The sequence below is a fragment of the Tasmannia lanceolata genome, unplaced genomic scaffold (genome assembly GCF_043159265.1).
Source record: "Tasmannia lanceolata isolate RefF3 unplaced genomic scaffold, GAP_Taslan_0.1 ptg000012l, whole genome shotgun sequence".
In the NCBI taxonomy this organism is placed as follows: domain Eukaryota; kingdom Viridiplantae; phylum Streptophyta; class Magnoliopsida; order Canellales; family Winteraceae; genus Tasmannia; species Tasmannia lanceolata.
The window spans coordinates 11,641,390-11,666,659 of record NW_027518689.1 but is presented as its reverse complement, the minus strand read 5'-3'; the positions used below and the strand labels follow the sequence as shown (position 1 = coordinate 11,666,659).

Sequence of the window (25,270 nt, the reverse complement as noted above, 5' to 3'; positions counted from 1 at the left end):
CATTTGGAAGCATGGATTAATTGGACCTGGAAGGTACCCCATAACCATACAGTTTACATTGATAGCAAGACAGTTAATTTATTTTTAGAAAATAACCATACAGTTACATGTTAAAGAATATGAGAAATTATGAAAACCTGGATTTCACTTCCACTTCTTATAATTTGTAGGCTTCTTTCATTTCAAAATATATATTAAAAAAAATGAGATAGAACATGCATCTGTTCTATTAAGAACCATACCAGAGTAGACACCAATTTCACTCAAATTCATTGAATTTAAATTACGAATTTCTACTGTAAAACAGATTTGGAATGTCTTCTATGCAAAAATATACAGAATGTCTAGATAAGGATCAAATGCCAATGCTCTACTCAAGATTTTCAATATGCAGATGTTCTCTATTCAACAATAGATCCCTAAGAAAGATGCGCCATGTCAATAAGAACTTTCTTCAAGATATATGACCATCTGATACAGAACATTAAAGGCCATGATATATCACACATCCTAGGCATTGCCAGTCGTGAGAGTTCATGGTAAAACTTGATGTGTTATAACACTACCAAAGAAAAAACATATCATGCGTTTTGATTTCTTGACTCTCAAATCTTTCTAAGAATCAATGTGAAGACCCATAAAACATACAGCTAGGGGAATGTAAAGAAACCTCTTCTCCATTTAATGGAATCCTTCTTCCACTCATCCCGATCCATCTTTCGCTTAATACAGGCTAGACAGAAATGCCAACAATATGAAAATGACATAATTATCAGCTTTAGAAAAGAAAATATTCAATAGATAACCTGGTTTGAAACGAAACATAGCATTCATAATTCTGCAAGGAAACATAGCACTTGTAATTCTGCAAGGAAACATAGCATTTGTAATTCTGCAATTTGATTTGAAGAATCTTGAAGTATATGCAAAAGGCAAATGGCTAAAATATAGGCGATGGAAGACTGAAGATTTATTTGTTCACGTGAACAAATGATAATATATTGCAACATTATAAAGTGTGTGAATCTGCAAATAATCTACACTGAAGTGATCATGACCTTATACTGGTAAAAAAAAATTAAAATTAATCCAAATCAGGATCAGACCAATTCAAAATACCTGATAAACATAGTTCACCTTCAGTCCCCAAGCACATCAAGAACATTACCCTTAACTGGTAGTAAATGGGAAACCATGAATTCCACAAACTTCGGTACCAATCAAATAAGAACTTCAAGGTGAAATTTATCATGGGTCCCAAAAATATGAATTGATGAAGATATCTATATCATGAACATGGATTTGAACAGAGATCATGCTATGTGAAATATGTAAGCTATCATTCAAGTGTGGAAGAACATCTATTCAATAAAAATGGGCTAAACCAATTATCTAATTCACTCCCTTTAGCGTAAAGAAATTCTTGGAATGTAATCAAGAGTATTATGTTTCATTCCATTGAAACAATCCAAGATATTTGCACGTTATGTTTCTAGAAGTCCGTTGGTCCATTTTCCTATGCAATTGGAGTACTGGGGTTTTAGGGCATTCCATCAAAACTGCAGTATTGGGGTTCTGGAGTACTCCATTAAAACCCAAATTGAAGTATTAGGGTTTTGGAAAACTCCTTCAAAACCCACATTTGCTTTGATGGGATTGCGATACACATAATATCTAGTTCACTTGCTTTTGGGTAAACAAATTGTTAGAATGTAAGCAATAGTTAGGGCTTTATGCCCATGAAACAGAACCCGCAAATTGCAAGTTACGTTTCAAAATTTTCAGGTAATGCTCAGTTTTCATACACAAATTCCAGTATTTGGTTTTCGTGTATTATGTCAAATTTTTAAACCTAACCGCTAATCTAATAAAAGAACGTAGCAGATATCAAATAAAGACAAAAAAAAAAGGGAAAACGGGCCTCATCTCTATGTAAATCTAAACTATTAAAAGCCAAACCCAACCATCTTTTTGTTGGGTTTCTTTTGCAGATGCATTTAAAGAAAGACCCATGAATAAGAAAACACTAAATTTCCAGAAATTCAGCAGATTATGACCAAACACAATAAAAAAATTCATTCAGAAATATTAACATAGAAAGCAACAAAAAAAACGGTGATTGACCTCAACAGCCATGGCGTCGAAGAAATCGAGGCTTTGAACTCTTTCCTCTTGGAGAAACCAGAAATGGAAAAATAAAGGAACATAAGCTACAAAAGAAGTAAAAATGAAGATGAAGAGCAACATACGTGTTGGGATGGATTGGGTACTAAGGGACTTGGGACTTGGGACAGAGGAAGAGAGAGAAGGACACGCGTTCGTTTGTCGAGGAGGGCTTAAAATATCTCTAAAAAAATCTCTGGTGCATGGAATAGATAAAATAGGGAGAGACGATCCTACCCTTGCATATAGCCGTAGTTTACAAATTGCAGTGAAGGGTTAAATGGTCAAAATATTCAACTATGACGTGTTAAATTGAGAGAGTTTACAGAAAATTCAAAAAAAAAATCATTCCTTTTCTCGAGAGAGAACGAGAAAGGAGATGGGACACGTAGCAGAGGAATCAAGCATAGCCTTTGGTCATTAAAAACCATACGAATATGAATCATTTAAGGGCATAAAGGTAAAAGCATATGAGAGACTAAAAGAGAAAATTCGGGAGAAAAAACAAATTTCCCTTTTTCTCTTCCTATATTGTAGTAGATGGTAGTAGATACCATTTCACACAAAAGAAGTGCCTCTATTAAAATAAATAAAAATATGAAAATATTTTTAAAATATGCAGTTAGCATGGATTGACCAAAGGATACTATTCTTATAATTCATAAGGAATTGAGCCACGACTCTAATTAGCATGGATTGATTTTACCACTGTGAACCCCACTGCGAACCAAAAGCTCAATTTTGCCAAGAGCCAGTTTTGGGCTCTCAAAATCCAAAACAAGCAGGGCCTAAAGCTTCTTTCGAAATTTAATTGATGCAACCGTTTCTACTTTTCTCGCAATCTCCTGACTATTTTTCGGGACAACCAAACAATAGTTCCGGCAGAATTCTGTTTCATATAGACTTCATATTCCACTACTCTCGAAGTTGATGTTCTGTAATCATATAGACTTGAAGTGCGCCTCTTGTGACATAGTGGGCCCTGCCTTAGGTTGATATGAACCGTCCAATTTATAGGCCGTGGTTTGGATCACGGACGCTACAAAATTCACTGCAATCAAGTTATCCTATTATCCGACAATGTGTCCTTATTTTAGTTAAAAATGAACCGGTTCCATATATGCATTTTCTAACCATCCATGTTCAACACCAAAAGATATACACATTTTTGGACATTATTATTGGGGATTTGCTAGGGACCATATAGCAGAAGGCATTCCTCATATGAGCAATTGCATGTGAGAGCAGCCACCTCAGATGAATCAAATAAATAAGACAAGATCTATGTCCACATTGCTTCTCTCACATGCAATAGCCCAGCCATGAAATGCCTTCTGCAATGGTCCCTAGCAAATCCCTTATTGCTTGGCATAATCTTTGGGACAAAGCAGATCAAAACCAATGTCTTTGAAAGGGACGGCTCAGATCAACCTAGTATGGGACCCACTATGCCATCGCGTCCTACCAAAGCATTCCTACCAACTGGATACCAAGCTAGGACATATCAGATGGACGGTCTAGATCAACCAAAGTGAGGGCTACTATTAGGGCTGCAAATGAACTGAGCCGGATCACGAACATGTTTGGGTTTGGCTAATTAAAAGCTCGACTCTGGCTCGTTCGTTTACTAAACGAGACGAACCCGAACCCAAAAATTAGGCTCGTCAAATAAACGAGCCAAACTTGAGCTTTGTATAGTTCGGCTCGGACAAGCTCGTGAACTTTTTAGGCTCGGTTCATAAAGCCGAGCCGAGCTTTAAAACTCGGATTATGTTCGTTATATTTATATATATTTATATATTATTTAATGGTATTTATTTGATTTTTTAGGCTCGGCTCATTAAAAGCTCAGCTCGGGCTCGTTCGTTTACTAAACGAGCCGAGAGCCTAGCTCGAGCTTTGCTAAATTTTGATGAGCCGAACATGAGCCAAAAAAAAGCTTGTCACAAGCCGAGCTGAGCCTCAAACTTAGCGAGTCGAGCACGAACACCCCAATGTTTGGCTCGGCTCGATTGCAGCCCTAGCTACTATCTCACAGTGGGAATGCCTCATTATATTGCAATGAGGTGTTTGATGTTGTTAGGTACATTACCGATACGCCAAAAGCTCCAGAGCTGATGGAACGTGTTAGGCAAAGCCCTTTAAACCTGTCACATAACAGGCTGGGTCCCACCCAGTCCCATACCTAGGCGGGCTCCCACCTAGGACCGTAACATATCACCAAGCTTCCGCACCCGCCGTCCTCGGCGGCCCACTCTGTAACAGCTTTCACTCTGGCCTTTTTTTTCAGGTAGCCATTTTTACAGGTTGCCCCTCTCGTGACTTGAACACGGGACGTGGTGGCTACTCTGATATCAAATGTTAGGTACCTTACCGAGACGCCAAAAGCTCCAAAGCTGATGGAACGCATTAGGCAAATACCTTTAAACCTGTCACATAGTAGGCTGGTCCCACCCAGTCCCATACCTAGGACCGTAACAGATGTTTGTTACTTTCGTTCAATCGACCTAAAAGAAGGCGAATCTCATTTTCCTAACACGGAAAAACACGCCTCCAATTCACCTCTAGAAAGAAACGTTTTTTTTTTTAATATTGATTTTGGCCGTTGCAAAAGCTACCACTGCCAAGCAAGAACACAGAGAGAGAGAGAGAGAGAGAGAGAGAGAGGGAGAGAGGGAAAGTGAGAAGAAAAGAAAAATGGGAGAGAAAGGAAACCCTTGGCCTGAAATCTTCATACCCAATTCATGGAAAGAAGCTGCAAATTCCATAGCCTTCAATTCCTCAGATTCGCCCCCAATTGCATTCATCTGTGGCGCCAAAAATAGCGGCAAATCCACGTTCTCGCACCATCTTCTCAATACTTTATTGGACAGGTTTGAAAATATGTCTCTAAAAACCTAAGTTTTTCTTTATACTTCATAGTTTCAAGAATGTGTTTCTCTGTTCTTGTTGTAATTTCTTGTATTTGTTGCCCTTTTGGGTTTTCTTTTACAAACCGGGCTTGACTGGAAACTTGACCGGTCGGGTACAGTTTCAGTTTTCGGTTAAGTGTTGTGGAAGTGGTCTTGAACCGGTCAAATCCGACGTTAAATCTTTTGTCTTCACATTTTTTTTGATGGACCGGTCTGCTAAACCGGCCGGTCCGGTTTATCTGAACGCTGTTTTTACTGTGGCTATTGGAGACTTGCTTATATTGATTCATTTGTTTTTTCAGTTATTATAAAGTAGCTTATCTTGATACTGATCTGGGGCAACCAGAGTTTACAACTCCTGGTTGTCTTTCACTTCACGTCATCGATGAGCAAACTCCAGGTATGTTTTTTTTTCTTTCTTTTTTATTTTTTGAGTTGTCATTTCTTAAGTAGTTGGTTGATTTTCCAAACAGCTGGAATTGGAGTGGGTTTTTTCTTTTTTCTTTGTGCTCGTATGACCAATATTTTGTCCTATTTCTTCTTCTCAGATTTGACAATCCTATCTATGAAAACACCAGTGAGGTATGCATTGCTAAATCTAGGTGTCCTCCTTTGTTTTTTTTTTTTTTTTCTATTGTTGCATTCACAAGGACATGTGGGGATGAAGGTCTTTAACAAATTAAAGGATTTGGTTCTTGTCATGTTGCTTAATCTATATATTTGTTCAAGACATTATGAATTATACAATATCTTGAAACAACATGAGCGTAGTATATTCATTGCCTAATAAGCTGGGAGGAGTATGATGCCATACATATATTAAGAAATCTTTATTTATGAAATGGGTCTTGATAACTCTTGGAACGTGCCATTCAAAAAAAAGAAAAAAAACAATGTTGGCATGTTCTCCCATCATTTTTCTGTTCAGTTGAAACTGGAAAAAGAAAATGCAAAACTGAAAATCAATGGGGACATAACATTTATGGGTCTTGATGACTGTTGGAATGGAGACTTTTTTTTTTTTTTTTTTAATTTGTCTAATGTCCGTTGACTAACTCAGTCATTGGGCGGTTGCCTTATTTTTTGATAAAGTTTTCATCCTCAAAAAAAAAAAAAGAAATCAAATCTCCATGCGTCCCTCATTTTAAGATATGTAGCATAATGCAGTTCCATCGGGCACAGTCTTCTCACTGCCATTCGACATGCTATCTTTAACCTGTTTCATGTTTCAAACATCTTGGATTAACTATAAAGCTAAACTAGTGTACATGGGTGAGCATCTATTGGCTAGTTGCATGTTTAGTTGGTTAATGCTATATACAGAGCAAGTGTACTCTTATCAATGCATGCATTCATCCTGTGAATCACATGGATCCATACGGCATATATTATGAAAACACAGGTTATGCTGACACAATTCAGGAGCATGCATAAATTATGCCGGCTTATCATAGGGGTATTTGATTTATGAGATTGAGAATTCTCTCTTAACTACCTTGCAAGTCTTGTGTGGGACATTCCTATCATACAGGCTCTTGTGGCAGATTTTATATGTTGAGCTTGATTAACTACTTTGTCAAGAAGGTTTCTTTTTTTAATTGTTTTTTATAAATGAATTCTCAACTAATGTGACTGGAATCACCTTCAATCATGTGTTTAACACCAACCTGTCCTTAATGATTCACAATTCAGTTAGCGCCGATCTCTCTTCAGCTTCATTCACATCTGCTACTCTACAAGGCTTAGAAAACATTTAAGAATCTCATTTGCATGATTCCTAAATATCCCCACAATCCCAGCTTGTCAAGGGTTGCCTTCGGAGCTACCGTCAAAATTAATGTTGCTTATGTCAAGCGCTATGTCACAAATATCCTTCTTGGGATTTTCTCGGCAAGGGAAAATCTCGGGATATATTAAATTTTTTTATTTTTTTCGGGTTTATATCGGAAAAAAACAATAAAAATAAAATTATTTAAAAAATACGTAAATACATTAGATTTAAGGAAAAATATCGTTAAAATATCGGGATAATATTGTGATATTATCGTGATATTTTGTGATAAAAATGAAAATATCGCTATCTTGGGATTATTTTGGGATTTTATCGTTTTATAAAAATATTGCAATAAAAACGCTATGTTTTGAAGATATCGGAGATATTTGTGACATAGGTCAAGCGGAGGGGGGCACCAACATGGCGATACTTTTTTATTTACTTTTCTTTCCCTTCTAATCCTCTTTCAGTTGTGTAAAGAAACACAAGAGGGTATCACCCATTTTATCTTTTGTACTCAGCTAATAGATCTACTTCGATTTCCATTCTATACTATATAATATGGTGAACCCTAAAATTCTCTGGGACAAATTTTCCCTAGGCATCTCAAAAATGCACCTATGATACTACATCTCATAGTAAAAATTTGCTTGTGTACATTTTGGTCCTTCAAAAGTTGCTTTTATGATGCTCACATATTGTGGACGTTCAGTCAAATATGTCTCATAAGGAGCCCAGTGGAGTGGAATGGATGAACGTGTGCAACATGTATGCATTTCATTTAAATCTTACATTTTTGTTTTATTAGTTCAAAACGATAAAAAGATATATTGTCAACAGCTAGAGATTGTCTATTCTTGAATCTTGGTATGATTGGAGCATAGCTTTGTTTAGTGTAGCGATACCATATAGATTATTGCTGTTCAACTTTGTTATTTGGGAAAGTCTTTTTCTTGTGCCTTTACTTCTTGGTCCAGTCATTCCTGTTGGAGTTACTATTCTGTGTTCCCGCTTAATGTTTTCTGTTAATTTCAGGTGCTTTTTCTTTGGTGACACTTCTTCAAAAAGAGATCCAAAAGCTTATTTGGATAACATCTTCCGCCTTTATGATTACTTCCAAATGGAGTACTATAAATCAAATGAGCTTGCAGATTCAAATATTCAGTTGCCTCTTGTTGTTAATACACCTGGATGGGTGAAAGGTGCATTACAACTTTGACATTATTTGCTTTCTTGAATTATAAATTACATTCTGACAAGTGGAAATTATAATGGAGTGCTTGGAATCTTGTAGCAGCTCATGTTAATAGGTAGTTCTATGGTATTTATGAATAAAATAGGGCAGTACAATTTTGACATTATTTGCTTTCTTGAATTATAAATTGCATTCTGACACGTGGAAATCATAATGGAGTGCTTGGAATCTTGTAGCAGCTCATGTTAATAGGAAGTTCTATGGTATTTATGAATAAAATAGGGCAGTGATAAATCAACCCCATATATCTTAAATCGACCCCCAAATAGCGCAGTGCTTAGGGGGTCGATTTATCGCTGCCCATAAAATATACTTCTATCAAAATCGCCTTACAAAAGTTCACTTGTTTTTTTTTCTATCCAAGGTGTCGGTTATGATATTCTGGTAGAGATGTTGAGGTATATTTCTCCCACCCATGTGGTTCAGATACGTATCTCTGCCGAGAGTAAAAATTTACCGACGGGGGCATTCTGGCTGGATGGGAGTCAAAAGAGGTTGGTTAATTTGATTGATATCAGTTCAGCACGCCAAGACTCCTCAAACAGATCGTGAGTTCTTATCTATATAAATATTCCGTCTCTATGTTCCGCCAAGCAGTTTTGCTTTTGCATTATGAATTGAACACAAATTTGATGCATTCGTGTCTTCTACTCATCGTAAATGTTTCACAAAATCTGTTTCGGCTTTTACTAAAATCCATTTCGTACATGAAATCTGTTGCTTGTACTTGCTTAGTTCTAATTTCATGCAAAAGCAAAGATTATCTATTCTATATAATCAGCTTATTATTTTTTTGAATGGTAATATAATCTGCTTATTATTACTGGAAATTTTATTTTATTTTTCTATTTGAAATGCTACACATTAACAGACTTACCTTCCACATACTAGGGTGAAGCAGATAATCATATGTCAAGTGTATTTTATTTCTGGGTTTGTCGCTGAAATATGTTGACGCTGAATGCATTGCCATTTTTCCATGTGAACGCATAGGAATACAGATTGACCCGATAGACATTGAACATTTGCTTCTTAACTTTTAAGGTTTGGGTTTAAGAGGAAAATCTAAAAAATTATTCGATTGGACCGAGAATTGCAATGCCTCTCTTTCACAATAGTCATCATCTTAGCATTAGATGTTGTAAGGAGACCTAATGGTATGAGGGAGCCGAGTGTAATTCCATGAATGTAAATAAAATCTGTTTTGACTTTTACTAAAATCCATTCCGTACATGAAATCTGTTGCTTATACTTGCTTAGTTCAAATTTCATGCAAAAGCAAAGATTATGTATTCTATATAATCAGCTTATCATTACTGGAAATTTTATTTGATTATCTATTTGATATGCTACACATTAGCAGAGAGCTTCCTCGTACTGGGGTGAAGCAGATAATCATATGTGAAGTGTGTTTGAAGTAAAACGTTGACTAGCAATTTATTTCTTCTGGCTTTGTCGCTGAAATATGTTGACACTGATTGCATTGCCATTTTCGCACGGGAATTTATATGAATACAGATTGACCAGTTAGACATTGGACATTGCTTCTTAAGTTTTAAGGTTTGTGTTTAAGAGGAACATGGTTAAAAAGTTCAGTAGCGGCCATATAAATTTGATTATGTGGTTGAAAAGTTCTGAAAACCATTGTAGACTTCTATTGTAGCATAAGAAAAACTTCTAATCACAAGGAGATCACTTATTCCCCATTTCATGGAAGTTCTCTTCTCTAATAAAATAGACACAAGTAACATGAGAGCATAAATAATAAAAGAAATTGGAAAAATAAAAATAAAAAGAGAACTTTGGGCCACCAATATTGGCACTACCATGTTTTAATAATTGCACAAACGTGGCTTCTCTTTTCTTTTTTTAGTTGGCATCTGAGAGCTTTTTGTGAACTGTAATGACCTTTAACAGTTGTTTAAATAATAAAAGAGAAAGTGGGTTAGTGTTTTTTTTTTTCAAAAAGAAAAAGAAAAAGACTGGTTAGTGCAACTATCAAAACATGTTAGTGTCAATATCAGTTGCCTAACCAGTGTTTAAAAATGCAGTTGCGGCGCAGAACGCGGCCGAAGAAAATCCTAGCCAACTCGGCACGACGCGGTCTAGTACTCGGTTCATGCGGCAAAGTACTCGGTTGACACGATCATAATTCAGGAGAGTTAAAGGAGTTTTTATTGACTCTATGGGCAAAACGGGGAACACGGATGCTGTGCAATGCGGAACGCGGTCAAGGTAAAAGGGAGTCGACACAGACACTGGGGAGTTTTAATACTCTGAGCCTAACTTTAACCTTGTATGTTTGAAATCATAAAAAAAATAAAAAAATAAAAAAAATAAAAACTCTGAACACTCCCCTTCAAGTTGGAGTGGGTGTCGATAATTCATTGCTGGGTTGGAAAATTAGAACCCCAAGGATTATAACCCTTCTGTCTGCCTTGGTAAAAATGTCTACAACTGATCTTCCATCCTAAGAATTGAAGACTATTCTCCTTTGTGAAGTCATTCTCCTAGGGCTGTCAACCGGTGCTGTTCAGGTTGACCTGTTAGAGATTTTGTTAGCCAAATCATTTAGTCATTGTACTTGTTCGGGTTGAACCTGTTAGAGATTTTGTTAGTCTAGTCATTTTAGTTATTGCACTTGTCATTGATGTATATGTGATGTAATATGTTATCGTAAATATCGAATAGAGAGTACCCAGGAATTTTGTGTCTTCCTTCTCTATCTTCTTCACATCAAGGCAAAGTTTGACAGCATCTGAATTTCTTCCTTACCATTCAAAAGGAAAGCTTTGAATCATCTCCCTCATATTTATATTGTTTCTTTCTTCTATATCTTCTCTATCTATCATTGATATGTATGTGATGTAATATTTTGTTGTGAATATCAAATAGAGAATACCCATGAATTTTGTGTCTCCCTTCTCTATCTTCTTCACATCAAGGCAAAGTTTGACACCATCTGAATTTCTTCCTTACCATTCGAAAGCTAAGTTGTGATCATCTCCCTCGTATTTCATATTGTTTCTTCCTTCTATACCTTCTCTCTATTTATCCATCTACCTCATCAAACAATTCTAGATCCTACCCTTATTCCATTTAAGACTCCAAAACCCTTTTTCAGCCCCTTTCACTCAAAACCCCAGTCCTTTTTCTATTATATTTAAAATCCTTAAATCTTATTCCTACTTCATTCGAAACCCTATATTCTCTTTAGCCCTAAATCCTCATTTCTCTTTTTCCCTCTACTCATTCACATGGTTTGAAATATAAGCTGTTATAGATACTTATCAACCAATGTCTTAGAGGGGATTTGGGGGAGGGGGTGGCTTTTGGGGTTTCCTACAAGTAATATTATCAATTTCTTAGAGGGGTTCCTACAAGTAATATTATCGATTTCTTAGAGGGAATCGAGGACAAGGACACAAATTCTTTCTCCTTTGGATCAGCTAACTAGGTGAGGAATGACTATGATGTCTAGGAGGAACAGGCACAACAGGTGGAGAGGGGTGAAGCGGCTCCTAGGGATATCAATTGGGGGAGGGGCGGGATGCACTCTAAAAGGGAAGGTAGAACAAGTTCGTAGGGGAGGATAGACTCTGTTAGTGTCACTCCATTCCATTGTATGAGGAGGTTCACTAGAAGATTTTGCTTAGGAGAAGAAATCAATCAAATCCATAGCTGCAGAAATGTCATCCTCTGGTACCATCTTGGAATCCTCGAATGAATCCTACAAGGTGCAGGTGGAGGCCAAGGATTGTGGGGAAGTTCTTAGTTTGAGCAGATCCTTGGGTGTTAATTTTGCTGTAATGAAATAGGATAAAGAATGTATGCTAGCTTGAAATTAATGTTATCGCTGATTACCTGAACTTCAAGGGAGGCTAATCTTGATTCCCCTATTTTCCTGTTTTCTCGAGGTTTCCCTAGGGCAGTTGTTCTTTCATATTTCTTGTCAAATTTTTTTCTCAAGGGGGCGTAAGTGTAAATCAGATTTTAACTTTCCAGAAGTTATTTCCTGAGAATTTCATTTGGTTTTTTTAGTTTAAACAACCCTTCTGATTTCTAGAAATCCCTAGTTTCTTTACTTGAAAGAGAGATAGTAGAGAAATCCATAGGTAGCTCACACCGGGCATCGGCATTCTACCGAATTTCCGAAGACTCGGAGCGACGTCCTCCAAATAGCGCCGTTGTTCTGCCGAATTTCAGAGAACTATTGGGCTATTTTTCAATAATAGCGCCGTTATTCTGCCGAAATCTCGGCAAACCCGAAGCCCCTTCGTCCAAATAGCGCTGTTGTTCTGCCGAATTTCGGGGAACGCAAGGCCCTATTGTTCAAATAGCGCCGTTGTTCTACCGAAATCTCGGCAAACCCGAAGCACCTTCATCCAAATAGCGACGTTGTTCTGTCGAATTTCGGAGAACACGAGGCTCTATCATCCACATAGCATCGTTGTTCTGCCGAAATCTCGGCAAACCCGAAGCCCTTTCGTCCAACTAGCGCCATTAAGCCGCGGGTTTCTCAACAAGCGTCCTCGCTCCTCTGGTAAATTTACATTTATTTCCCAGCCTTTTGCACTTCCATTACAAAACTCGGTGCAGGGTAGTTATGGGATTTATGGCTCCTTTTGCCCAAGATCCTGTAATGTAAACCCCTCTCCTCTCTTTAAATAGGGCTACATTCCCTCTCCTTATCCCGCCACTCTGTCTCCTGTCCTACCATAGACAAAAGAGACACAGACGAGAGCCCTGATGCTCCACGGCGTTGGACAAATGGAGGGAATCATAAACTCAGAGTTTTTTTTCCCTTTTTGTCTTGTCATTTTCCGTTTGATTTAGTTATCTTGATTGAGGTCAACTGCGAGATCCTTCCGGGACTTATATTACAACATACGACTTGAATTAGGATAATAACTGCTTATGTTCTTTTCTTTGTAAATTCATTTTATTTACATTCAGGAATTAAGCCTAATTTAAATAAAGGATAAAAAGATGAGTTATTCTGATTAAATTCTTCAAAAATGCCAAATCAAGTCAAGAGACTGAGTTCTCCCGGGCAAGAGGGGTGCCTAACACCTTCCCCAATTGTAACCATAACCCTTACCCAAATATCTGTAAGGACCATGCCTTAACAAACAGAGCAAAATTACAGGTTCTAGGCCCAGAGCAAAAGAACCCCTTTGGTTACTGCTCCTTCAATGAAACTCGGGTATCTATCCCAGTTTCATCGGAAGAGCAGGCATGGGTCCTAGGCCCTAACCTAGGTGGCGACTCTGAGTTTCTCTTCCTTGTGAAATCCAGACTACGATCCTGAGTTCACAAGAAACACAGATCAACAAACACTCCCAGAAAACCCGACGTGGTGATTCCTCGCCGCCCAGCGCGCGGGAAAAAACTGGCTCCCACACCCCCCACTGTGTTATTTATTAGTCTGCTCCTAGCTATGCATAGAAAACATTGTTAGATTTGATTTCATGACTGTACATACTATAACTTAATCTATTTGGACAGGAATATATATGTTGAGTATGGCTATGTATGTGCGCACCCCTCTGTAGGTGCATTTCTGTTTTTTATGTATTTACACACACACACACACACACACACACACACACACACACATATATATATATATATATATATATATATATATATATATATATATTACGTGCGTGAGAGAACTCTCATTCACGTTCTCTCCAAACTTCCTCTTCCTCTCTCTTCTTCTCTTCTTCATCTCATATGGTGTGTTAACATGGTATCAGAGCAAGAAGATGAATAAGATAGGAGATCAAGATCAAAGGTACTAAACCCTAACCCTACCTGACTCTAACCCTTGCTGCACCACTTAAACCCCTCTCTTTTTTTCCCCAGTTAACCCTAACCCTAATCCAACCTTCCCTTGCCGCACCACTACAACCCTTCTCTGTCTTTTTTTCTAGTTAACCTAATCCAACCAAACCCTTGTCTCACCACTCAAACCCTAACCCTAATCAAACCTTTCAGTGCCACACCTTCCCTTTCACTCTATGTGAGTGCTGCACCACCCTAGCAGTTTCACACCACTTCCTTCCCTTCCTACACCACTCACATCCCTATTTATCATCATTTTTAACCTTAAATCCGTACCTATCTTTGCATTAATCCGCTTCTATATACTCGTATTCATGTTTTAAACAACTGGTGCTTATTCTTTATCATCTTGTTGTTAGTTCCCGATTTTTTAGTGTTGTTCCCATGGTGACAGTCTATGTTAGTGATTAAAGTGCTCCTTTTTATCCTGGAACCGTATGTTTGCATGTATTTGTTCATGGTTTGATAGTCATTTAATGGTCATCAGTTGGTGATGATCCGTTAATCATATGTCAGATAACATTTGTGGTAGTGATCAGTTGTTGGTTGGTGGTTTGATCATGGTTGATGATGATCAGTTGTTGGTGGTAGCTCCATTTGTGGTTTTGTTAGTTGATGGTTTGATCGTGGTTGATGATGATCAGTTGTTGGTGGTAGCTTCATTTGTGATGTTGTGAGTAGTGGTTGAGCGCCTTTTTGGTGGCCATTGTTTTTTTATCAATGATATTGCCTCAACTTCACACATCCTTGCACTGCGATTTATTGTGGTTCTTTGCAATGGCGGTTCCTTCCACCTCGTCTACAGTCTCTTGTTCGTTTCCCGTGACGTCTATGATGTCCATCAAGCTTGATGGATCAAACTATCCTGCCTGGAGTCGATCTGTTCAGCTCTGTCTCCATGGGCAGGGCAAGTTGAGCTTTATTATATCGGATCCCCCTAATCCGAAGGATGCCTCCTACGACGAGTGGAGCAGGAGGATGCCCAACTTCAATCACTCTTACATCAGAGTATGGATCCGAAGATTGCTAGTCATATGTTGTTTCTTAATACCTCTCGCACAGTTTGGTTACGTCCAGAGACTCTATTCGGGGACTAACAATCTCACTCGGATCTGTGATGTTTACAATAATTTCTTCGGTGTTAAGTGGGGTGAAAGATCTATTTTTGAGTACTATTTTGATTTTGTTAGCCTATGTGAACAGATAGATGTATATCATCCTGCATCCACCGATCTTGCTGAGTTAGCAAGGCAGAAAAATGAGATAAGTGTTGTTTGGTTTTTGGATGGACTTGGTCGAGATTTTATGCATATTCGTCAGCAGATCCTAGGCCTTAGTACTTTACTAGACATGGATGGGGTCTTCTTTTGGGTTCAGTGAGCATTGCGTGTTGATCCTCAGGGTGATATGATTGGTGAGCAGTCTGTCCTTGCCGTTCAGTCTGGTTGCAGTCGAGGCATTGGGGGTCGCGGTCGTGGTCGCAAAGGTTTTGGCCGTGATTTAGGGGGAGGCCGTACCACTGGTGGTCGTGGATCCCGTTATTGTTCCCATTGTGATATGGAGTGGCATGCTGTTGATTTATGTTGTGATTTACCTGCAGAGTTGCGACCCTCTAGAGCTGCACATCATGTTTCAGGGACTTCTACAGAGACTCCTACTGCTATCTCTCTTATTCTTCCGACACCCTCGTGGTCTCTCACACTGAATACGAGTCCCTTCGACGCCTACAAGAAAAACGGAAACAACTAACTGCCACTCTTGTACAGAAGGTAGCACCATCCTGCTCTCTCAGTCATTCCAGTTCATGGCTCATTTACTCTAGAGCCTCACATTAGCCTCCTTAGCACCTTTAAGCCTAACTCTTCTTCTACATTGGTTACTTTGGCTAATGGGGCAAAGTGCCCCATTTCTGGTACAAGAAACACTTCTATCAGTTTTTATTTATCACTTTCCTCTATTTTGTGTGTTCCTAGTTTTCCATGTAATCTTCGTCGTAACTGTTCGGTGATGTTCTTTCTTCTTTTTGTTCTTTTCAGGATCTGGTGACTGGGAGGAGGATTGGTTCAGGACATGAAGTGGATGGTCTTTACTACCTTGACGGTGATTCTGCACCTACTACGGTGAGTACTTCGGTTGATTCATTGATGTGGCACTGCTGGATTCATTCATGTGGCACTGTCGTCTTGGTCACCCTCCAGATGATGGTCGACAGTATTCTTTGGCTGTGTCTAGTCCTATTAGTCAGTTTCAGTGGAGTCTTGTCAGTATAGAAAACACCATCGTGTTTCCTATCAGCCACGTTCAATTAGTCGTGTGCTACATCTGTTTGAGCTGGTTCATTCTAATGTTTGGGGCCCCTGTGGGACTCCTTTATTTGGGTATCAGTATTTTCTTTTATATTTGTGGATGATTATTCAAGAATGACTCGGTTATATGTAATAAAAGATCGTTCTGAAGTTTGTAATATATTTCGCTCCTTTTATGCTGAAATCTCTAATCAGTACTCATGTTCTATTAAATGTTCAAGCATAAATATTGCGCGTGAATATTTCTCTGTTGCTAATGTTTTTCGGGAGTTTTTACCTTCTCGTGGTATTATTCATCGGACGTCTTGTGCCTATACGTCTTAGCAAAATGGTGTTGCAGAGAGGAAAATTCGATATCTTGTGGACATAGCTATAACTCTTCTTTATCAGATGCATGTTCCTAAATCCTATTGGGCCGAAGCAGTTATCACTTTTTGTTTTCTAGCGATCCGTCTTCCACCATTTGTTCTCGAGAATCTCGCCTTTCTCTGTCTTACATCCCTCTAGGACTCCCCTTCCCTTACTTCCACGAGTATTTGGGTGCACGTGCTTTGTTCATGAGTTTACTCCTGGACTAGATAAATTGAAACCTCGAGTGATTAAATGTATTTTTTGGGGCTATTCTCGCACTCAAAAGGGCTATATGTGTTAGTCCTCAGCTTCGTCGTGCTTATCTGTCTGCTGATGTTTCTTTTTTCGAGGATAAGCCTTATTATACTGGACCTATTTCTACACAGGTTCCAGATCTTGAGGTTCCCTTACCTCTTCCAATACCTATCTCAATATCGATTTCATCACTTGTCGTTCAACCCAAACCTTTGCAGGTTTATTCTCGTCGTCCTCCGCAGCCTGCAGGTCCAGATGCCACTTCATGCCCTTCATCTCTGTCACAGTTCGCTGGACCATCCGCTGCTCTTGAGGTAAGTGATTCTCCTGTTGAAGCTCTGATAACATCGCATACTACTCATCATCCTATATCTGATGTGGTTTCTTATGCTCATGTATCACCTTCTTATAGTTCCTTTTTGTCATCTCTATCCTCCGGTTCTATTCCTCACTCTATTGTTGAGACTTTGGCTAATCCAGGTTGGCGAGCAGCTATGGATGCAGAGATGGGGGATATGAAGGAGAATCACACATGGCAGTTGGTCTCTCTTCCACTAGGCGCTGAGGTGGTTGGATGTAAGTGCGTATTCATAGTGAAATACCTACCGGATGGGACAATAGAACGACTGAAGGTTCGTTTGGTTGCAAAGGGATATACACAGACATATGGCATCGATTACTGTAACGACCCGAATCCGTCGTGCCGCTACAAGCAAGGAATGCTACTAAAAATCACAAGAATTTATTTTTTAAAAGGAACATAATGAGAGTTTATATTAACTACGACAATCCAACCATTGATCTTATTCCAAATTAGAACTTCCAGGTTCCATCCACAAAACAAAGCATACAGTTCGAGCTGTCACTCTATTTATTAAAGCAATGAAATAAGACCCTAATCTTCTAATTAACGATGTAGCCCGTCATTCCCAACGACTCCGATGTTGTCTCCCCATAACCTAGGCCTCTTCATTGACAAAGGCTCCTTCATTCTCACCTCCAAAATCTGAGATGTAATCAGGGTTAGAGCAAAGTTTATACAGCGGCTTCAGCATGGTAAAGAAAACAATAATACAGTTGAATACTTACCATACCATCCTCTAGGTATTTAAAAATAGAAACTAACATTCTACATATGGATTTCAGTAAAGTTGAGTATCCTGAACAATTTACAACTTAAACAATTAACATTTCAACCAGTATATCTAGAGAGCAGGTGAGGAATAAAAAAAAAACAAGTTATCATGAATGATGTATGCATGTCATGAATGGAGACGGCTAACCCCAAGGCCTTTTGGCTTTTCCCCCAATTCTTTTCTTTCCTTTCTTTTCTTTTCTGCCCGTAGCCTTGACCGCACGACTAACCCCTACCACCCGTCTTTAGGCAGGGATGTTATGGTTTTAGATTACGGAACACAATTATATTGCCGAACCGCTTCGGGGATGGATCCCCTCAGATGCATTGCCAACAAAAGGTTGTACACACTGCTCATGTCGGCTTTGGATTTAAAGTCCCAGGTAGGTGTCATCGACCTCCCTAGTTCCCTCTTTTTCCTGGCTGCCCATGCATGGTTATTTGTTTGTGATTCACGACATATCACCTCACTAGTGTTGTAAGAAACATAACTGGAGTCATCATACTTACATACATTCCTACAGCTTCCAACTTACACTTAACAGTTAATTAAGAAGAGAACTTGAGATTTTATGCATTTAATAACTAAATAGAAGGCTACAAATCTATCAACAGTTGTATAAGAGAGAAAATTAAAATTATTAACTACAACAAGAAAGTATTGTAAATACCAAAAACATTATTGTAAACATTACACATGCGAGTCAAGCTGTTACTTGCCTTACACCGTACGAGCGTGATGGACAGAAATGGATCCCACTAAGGAGAAAGGTGCAATGACCCTGGAGTAAGAAGGGATAGAGTGTAACTTGTCACTTTTTGTTGCTGAAGAGGGTCATAAAGAGAACTCAACACAAGGTCCAGATTTTTTTGTCTCGTTTTGGGACTCAAATCCCCCTCACAAAACAATACCCTTGCTGCCCCAATTTGGGGCACAAAAGCCATACTCAAAACAGCACATTTGCTGCCCTGTTTTAAGGGCAGAAAACTCACACCTACATAAACATCTCTGCTGCCCTGTTTTTGGGCATAATTACTCACATTCAAATTACTATTGCTGCCCTGTTTTGGGCATAATAATACACGCATAAAAAGACTCTAATTGTTGCCCTTTCTAGCATAAATACACCACACAGACAGCACTATTGCTGTCCAGATTTGGGTATTAAAATCAGCAAGTAACCCAAACTAAGTGTTGTCCTGTTGGGCCCGACATATACAAGGAAATCAATTATAATAATGGGTTTATGCATAGGATTGTTTAGATTTGGGTATAAAAGTGCCATTTAACGAGTTATATACACATAAAGGCATCTAAAGATCTTATACGTAGAGTACTGATATTTTAGGAAGCCGACACAAACCTTTATTCAACAAGTCATATGTCCATAGTACTGAAAAGTCACTTTGTGGGGTCTATGCACCTAATACTGCTGATCTTCATGCATAAAAAAAAAACAATTTACTACTCTTGTAAGAACTAACACGCACAAGGTCCCAAATCCGATCATTCTTTTATCCAAGGATAATTGTAGAAAACCGACCCCACTTTGATTGTATTATATATATATATATATATATGTATTGATTTTTTTTTTGAAATAAAGGCCTAGAACACTGTCGAATCTAATTCTTTCCACCTATATATATATATATGAAGGCATCATTGGATTTATCATACGCGCAAAACACTGTTATGGTTAGGAATCGTGCAAAAATCATTTCACAAGCCCTACACACTTAGCACTGCTAAAATTAGGAGATTACCCAAAATCACTCGAAAGGTTCTATAAGCAAGAACTGTTGGTATACGAACCAAAAATAAAATTTTTCGTTTTATAAGAACTGTTTAAATACAAAACTTATATGAAGAAAATCATTTAAAAGGCCTTATATGCAAGAACTGATGGGATGCGAAATACACACACAGATACACACACACACACACACACACATATATAGTACCTAAAACAATAAATACAAATATAAAGTCATTTGATCAATTACGACTGTGTAAAACCTATACTTGCAATTGTCTAAAACCTATACTCCCTAGGGCTGGTGTCCTGGGGTTTCTCGGGTCCAATTGGTAGAAGTGACTTATCTGAAGCGGAAGTTAGAGCGGCTTATCATGGGATAAAGCATCTGAATAGAGAGATTTATGATAGGGTGATTGTGGAAGGTGATTCTTCCAATGTTATTACTTGGCTTTCTGAGAGAGTAGTTCCTCCATGGAGATTCCTTAGTTTTTTTTAGGAAATCTCTGACCTCATCTCGGATTCGTCTATGGTGTTTAAACATGTTAGGAGATCAGCCAATGGTGAAGCTGACTCCCTTGCTAGATTAGGGGTTCATAAAGTGGGGTTGGAGTGGTTTGACTTTCTTCCTCCATGAGATGTTTTCATTGTTGTTTTTGTTGTAATTTTTATTTTTCTCCTTTGTAATCCTTGAGGACCATCTCAGTTCTCTTTTTCCAATATATTGCCAATTCAAAAAAAAAACCTATACTTGCAAAAAAGTAAATACAAATGTATATTTATTTGAAGGCTAAAAAAAATACTTATTTATGTCATAGCTATCATGTGTATGACTATTCTTGAAAGAACATTTCATCTATATCGTAAATACCATAAACGTGAACTGTTCTTGTGAGAAAAAAATATCCAGATTATAAATATCATGTATGAGAGCTTATTCTTAAAAGAAAAGGGGTCACTATGAAGATCTATATCATGGATCTCATTATTTCCCCTTTTTTTAAAAAGAAAAATCACTTGGATCTTAACATTAGAGTTTGTTTATTAAAGACATCATTAAATCATAAAATAACAATATACTTACTTGGATTCGATCATGGTTTTTCGAAGGGACTCGGTCTAACTTTCTCCTTCTCTTTATTCTCCTATTTCTTTTCTCTCTTTTATTTTATTTTATATTTTTTGTTTCCACTCGATTCTCCTTCTCCTGTATTGTTGGCGTGAGTGGATGGGGAGAGCATACGTGCTTTCTTTCTTCCACTATCTTTTGATTGGTAAAAGACACCTAAGGTGAATCAAGAGATATGGCAAGCTGCTAAAAACCCAACCCCTTGATCTTATCTATAAGGTATGTTAGCTATTTTTAAGGGATTTAAATTTTAACAATAAGAAAGACCAAACAAAAAGATGCGTACAAAGAGTTGTGCGCACGATTCTCCCATCAGTGGAGATCGTGCAATTGCCCACAATGTTAGGAAATCTTCTATTTTATCTCCCATGCACTACTTTTTGATTGGTCGATGGATATTCCCAATAATATCTCATTAAACCTAGATTTCTAGATCATATTCCAAAAAAATCAGAGAATATAATCAATTTTTAGGATTTGAACAAATTGGAAGTGGGCCCACACTCCATTTAGGAGTGTACGCATGTCTTCCCATAAAAGGAAAAACATGGGCCTCTTCCCATAAATTTTAATTTTTCCTTGTTTTAAGTGATATTTTCTGCGGAAATTATTTTTACAAGTCTTATATTCTTCTCTCGTTTAGGGAAATTTAGTTATAACCTTTCAATAGCCATTGATCCTAAGATCAATGGATCTAGGTTAATCAACAGGGAAGAAGTGATTAAATTTTAAGATCGAGGGTTGATCAACGATGGATCAGCGATCTCCACCCTCAAAAATATGATCTAATGATCCAATGGCCTAAATCTTAAGGCCTCTAAGGAGAAGTCTAATCGCAGTCATTGCAATTACACGAACACATTCTCTCCTGTGGCAAAGATTCCTTCCATCAGAGTTTTGATATCCCTTGCCGTCAACAGCTCATGGCCTCTCTATCAGTTAGATGTCAAGAATGCCTTCTTGCATGGTGATCTGCAGGAAGAGGTATATATGAAGCAATCTCCTGGGTTTGTTGCTCAGGGGGAGATGAAGAATGTTGTCTGCAAGTTACAAAAGGCGATATATGGTCTTAAGCAATCTCCCTCGTGCTTGGTTTGGCAGATTTAGTGAGGCAATGATACATTTTGGGATGAAGCAATGTGTTGTAGATCATTTAGTGTTAAGCTCTTAGGGCAAAGATCGTAGGATTTTTATTGTATACGTCGATGATATCATCATTACATGGAGTGACAGTGTAAGGATACAAAGGCTGAAGGACTTTCTCTAGAAGGAATTCCGCACCAAAGATCTTGGTCGTTTGAGATACTTTCTAGGGATAGAGGTAGCATATTCTCATAGAGGGCTATCTCTCACAAAGGAAATACGCACTGGATATATTGGAGGAGACTGGTCTTCTGGGAGCAAAGCCAGTTGAGACTCCCTTGGACCCAAATGTCAAGCTTTCACCTGATCAGGGGGGAGTGAGTAGAGGATCCAGGCACATACAGACGTTTAGTTGGGAGGCTGATTTACCTCACCGTCTCATGTTCGGATATTGCTTATGCAGTTGGTGTGGCTTGTCAGTATATGAGTGCTCTCATTTCATTGGTCGTCAGTTATTCAGACGGGAAATACTTGAAGAAAGCTTCCGGTAAACGACTCCTCTTCAGAAGAAACCATAATCACATGAGGATTGAGGGATATTCAGATGCAGACTGGGCAAGATCTCCTCAGACAGGAGGTCCACAAATTACTATTGTACGTTTATTGGAGGTAACTTAGTGTCGTGAAACAACAAGAATCAGGAAGTTGTACCAAGGTCAAGTGCAGAAGCTGAGTACAGAGCCATGACCTGTACAGGTTGCGAGTTGATCTGGTTGAGGTCATTCTTCTCAGAGATTGGGCTACCCTACTCGTCATCGGCGTCGCTCCACTGTGACAACAAGTCCGCCATTCATATAGCCATGGATCCAGTCTTTCACAAGCTGACGAAACATATAGAGGTGGACTGTCATTCTATTCGTCATCGGATTCAAGAAGGGGATATTTGCACTGTGTTTACAAGATCAAATGATCAAATAGCGGACATGTTTACAAAACCATTCAGTAGGGCTAGATTGAGCAATTTATGTAACAAGCTGCGAATGTATGATATACATACTCTAGCTTGAGGGGGAGTTTTGAGTGTGGCTATGTATGTGTGCACCCCTCTATAGCGGCATTTTTCTCTTTCTTTATGTGTGTATATATATATATATATATATATATATATATATATAGAGAGAGAGAGAGAGAGAGAGAGAGAGAGAGAGAGAGAGAGAGAGAGAACATTTCCTACACACTTGTGTAGGTAAGTTACCTACACACTATGGTGATCCCCCATATGGTTTGAAAGTGCAGTTAGTCATCATGAGTAACGGTAAACTGTGCATGCATTCACTCTATGGTACGAGTTAGTGACAAGTATATATATATATATATAGAGAGAGAGAGAGAGAGAGAACATTTCCTACACACTTGTGTAGGTAAGTTACCTACACACTACCTTAAAATACAGTGGGGGCCCACATTGTTTGGGTGATCCAAACCATTCATTTGAATGGTCCTCACATAGATAGGGTGTCCACAAAAAATCAGATCCATAGGATCATCCCAACCATTCAAACTATGGAGGCAAAAAATGGACTAATTTGTGAAGGTTTATACACGTCCATTTTACCTCCACAAATCGTAGGGTTGGGATGATCCTATGGATCTGATTTTTTGTGGACACCCTATCTATGTGAGGACCATTCAAATGAATGGTTTGGATCACCCAAACAATGTGGGCCCCCACTGTATTTTAAGCTAGTGTGTAAGTAACTTACCTACACAAGTGTGTAGGAAATGTTTTCTCATATAAATATATATATATATATATATATATATATATATATATATATATATATTACATGCGTGAGAGAAGACTCATTCATGTTGTAACGACCCGATTTCTGTAACTGGGTTTCTACGAGCAAGAACCTGCTAAAAACCACTCGATTTTTTTTTAAAAACAATTATAATGAATATTAAATAAACCATAACTCTTATTCCAATAACAAGAATTGTTTCATTACAATAAATTTAACTAAATCCAATGACTCATCTAATCAAAGTCCCAATAACTAGTCAATCCAACTTAAGAAAATTTAAATAATCAAAGACGTCGACGAAGAGTATCGTCTCCCTCGTTTATTTGCTCCCTTATTTCCTACTCTCCTAAACGTCCTCCCTTGCAAACGCACCTTTGCTTACGTTCCTGGGAGAAAAACTGGGTGAGAAGAGCAGATTGATAGAAACCAAGCAAGTATAAAAATCCAAGTCGAACAACAGATCAAGATCCATATTTAGGAAATAAATAAAATAAACAGAACAGTTGAATTTCCATAATGATGATTTACAAAAATTTCTACAACATAATAAGAGAAACCATTTTAAAAAACGAAATGTACTTGCAACTGAAATGAAAAGAACTATCTACAATATGAGTAAGTATTATTCAATTACATTCTTAATCGTTACAAATTTTTAACCCAGGGCACTCCAGCTCCCAATTTGCTTGTTGCCCTTGCTGACACGGTCGATTCTGCGTGGACTTATTACGGCAGATCATACTGCCTAGGGACTCATGGTCTCCATAGGATTCTGACATCAACAAGGGGTTGCACGGTTCTCCCAAGTTATATACTCTTAATTCCGGGGATAACTCAATGGTCTCCCATCACCCTTCCCTATTCCTCTTTGAACAGTTTTCTATTTTTCTATATGGCTTTCAATTACTTCCATGTGATAAAAAAAACAACCAACTTAACAATTATCCATTGACAATCAAATTTCATTCAAAACATATGATATAGGAAACTATAATTCATTTAACATAAAACAATTTAGAAAAAACCATACAATTAGAATACTTTCACCATCCTTATTGTAAGAATTGAAAAGTCATACAAGCACAGTTTAGCTATTACCTGCCTTAACGATCTGTGGACAACGAAAAAAAAGAGATGCGAGTCTCACTGATGAGCGAAGAAGTCAACCTGTAAGTGACACACTCAACTTCTAAGCTTTTATTTTGCTACAAGAGACTACTAATTTCATAGTTTTCATACTTCTATTTATCGTCTCAAATCTGGACTGATTTCCATACTCCAACTACACCTACTTGACCACCCCAAATCAGGTCCCTTTTTTTTTTTTTTCGAGCCATACACTACACATCAGCACATAAACTGTTCTTGTTTTCCTAAATGGCATCCAAATGGTTCTAATCGGGACAAATTTAAGTCCCAAAGTTCGGGCACATAATTAACCCATCTTTGGACCATTACATGCTCCGCTAAGATGCTTAAATGTCCAAATTAT

General features: G+C 38.1%; 1 protein-coding gene and 1 long non-coding RNA gene across 4 annotated transcripts in view; one reads left to right on the top strand and one right to left on the bottom strand.

The window, feature by feature from the left end:
* Positions 1–432: 432 nt before the first annotated feature.
* Positions 433–2,329, bottom strand: LOC143887622 (uncharacterized). Its single transcript, XR_013254304.1, has 2 exons — positions 2,125–2,329; positions 433–733 (listed from the first exon to the last, which is right to left on the bottom strand). It is a non-coding gene; the product is annotated as an uncharacterized LOC143887622 (long non-coding RNA).
* A 2,353-nt stretch (positions 2,330–4,682) lies between these two features.
* LOC143887076 (polynucleotide 5'-hydroxyl-kinase NOL9-like) overlaps positions 4,683–25,270 on the top strand; it is a 58,088-nt gene continuing 37,500 nt past the window's right edge. For 2 of the 3 annotated variants that reach the window (XM_077391190.1, XM_077391189.1), the window contains exons 1-5: positions 4,683–5,036; positions 5,378–5,475; positions 5,624–5,657; positions 7,885–8,051; positions 8,469–8,652. In XM_077391190.1, the coding sequence (XP_077247305.1) occupies positions 4,861–5,036; positions 5,378–5,475; positions 5,624–5,657; positions 7,885–8,051; positions 8,469–8,652 (659 nt within the window). In that variant the 5' untranslated portion in view covers positions 4,683–4,860. The remainder of the gene's footprint in view (positions 5,037–5,377; positions 5,476–5,623; positions 5,658–7,884; positions 8,052–8,468; positions 8,653–25,270) is intronic. The other variant, XM_077391191.1, reaches the window with a different exon arrangement.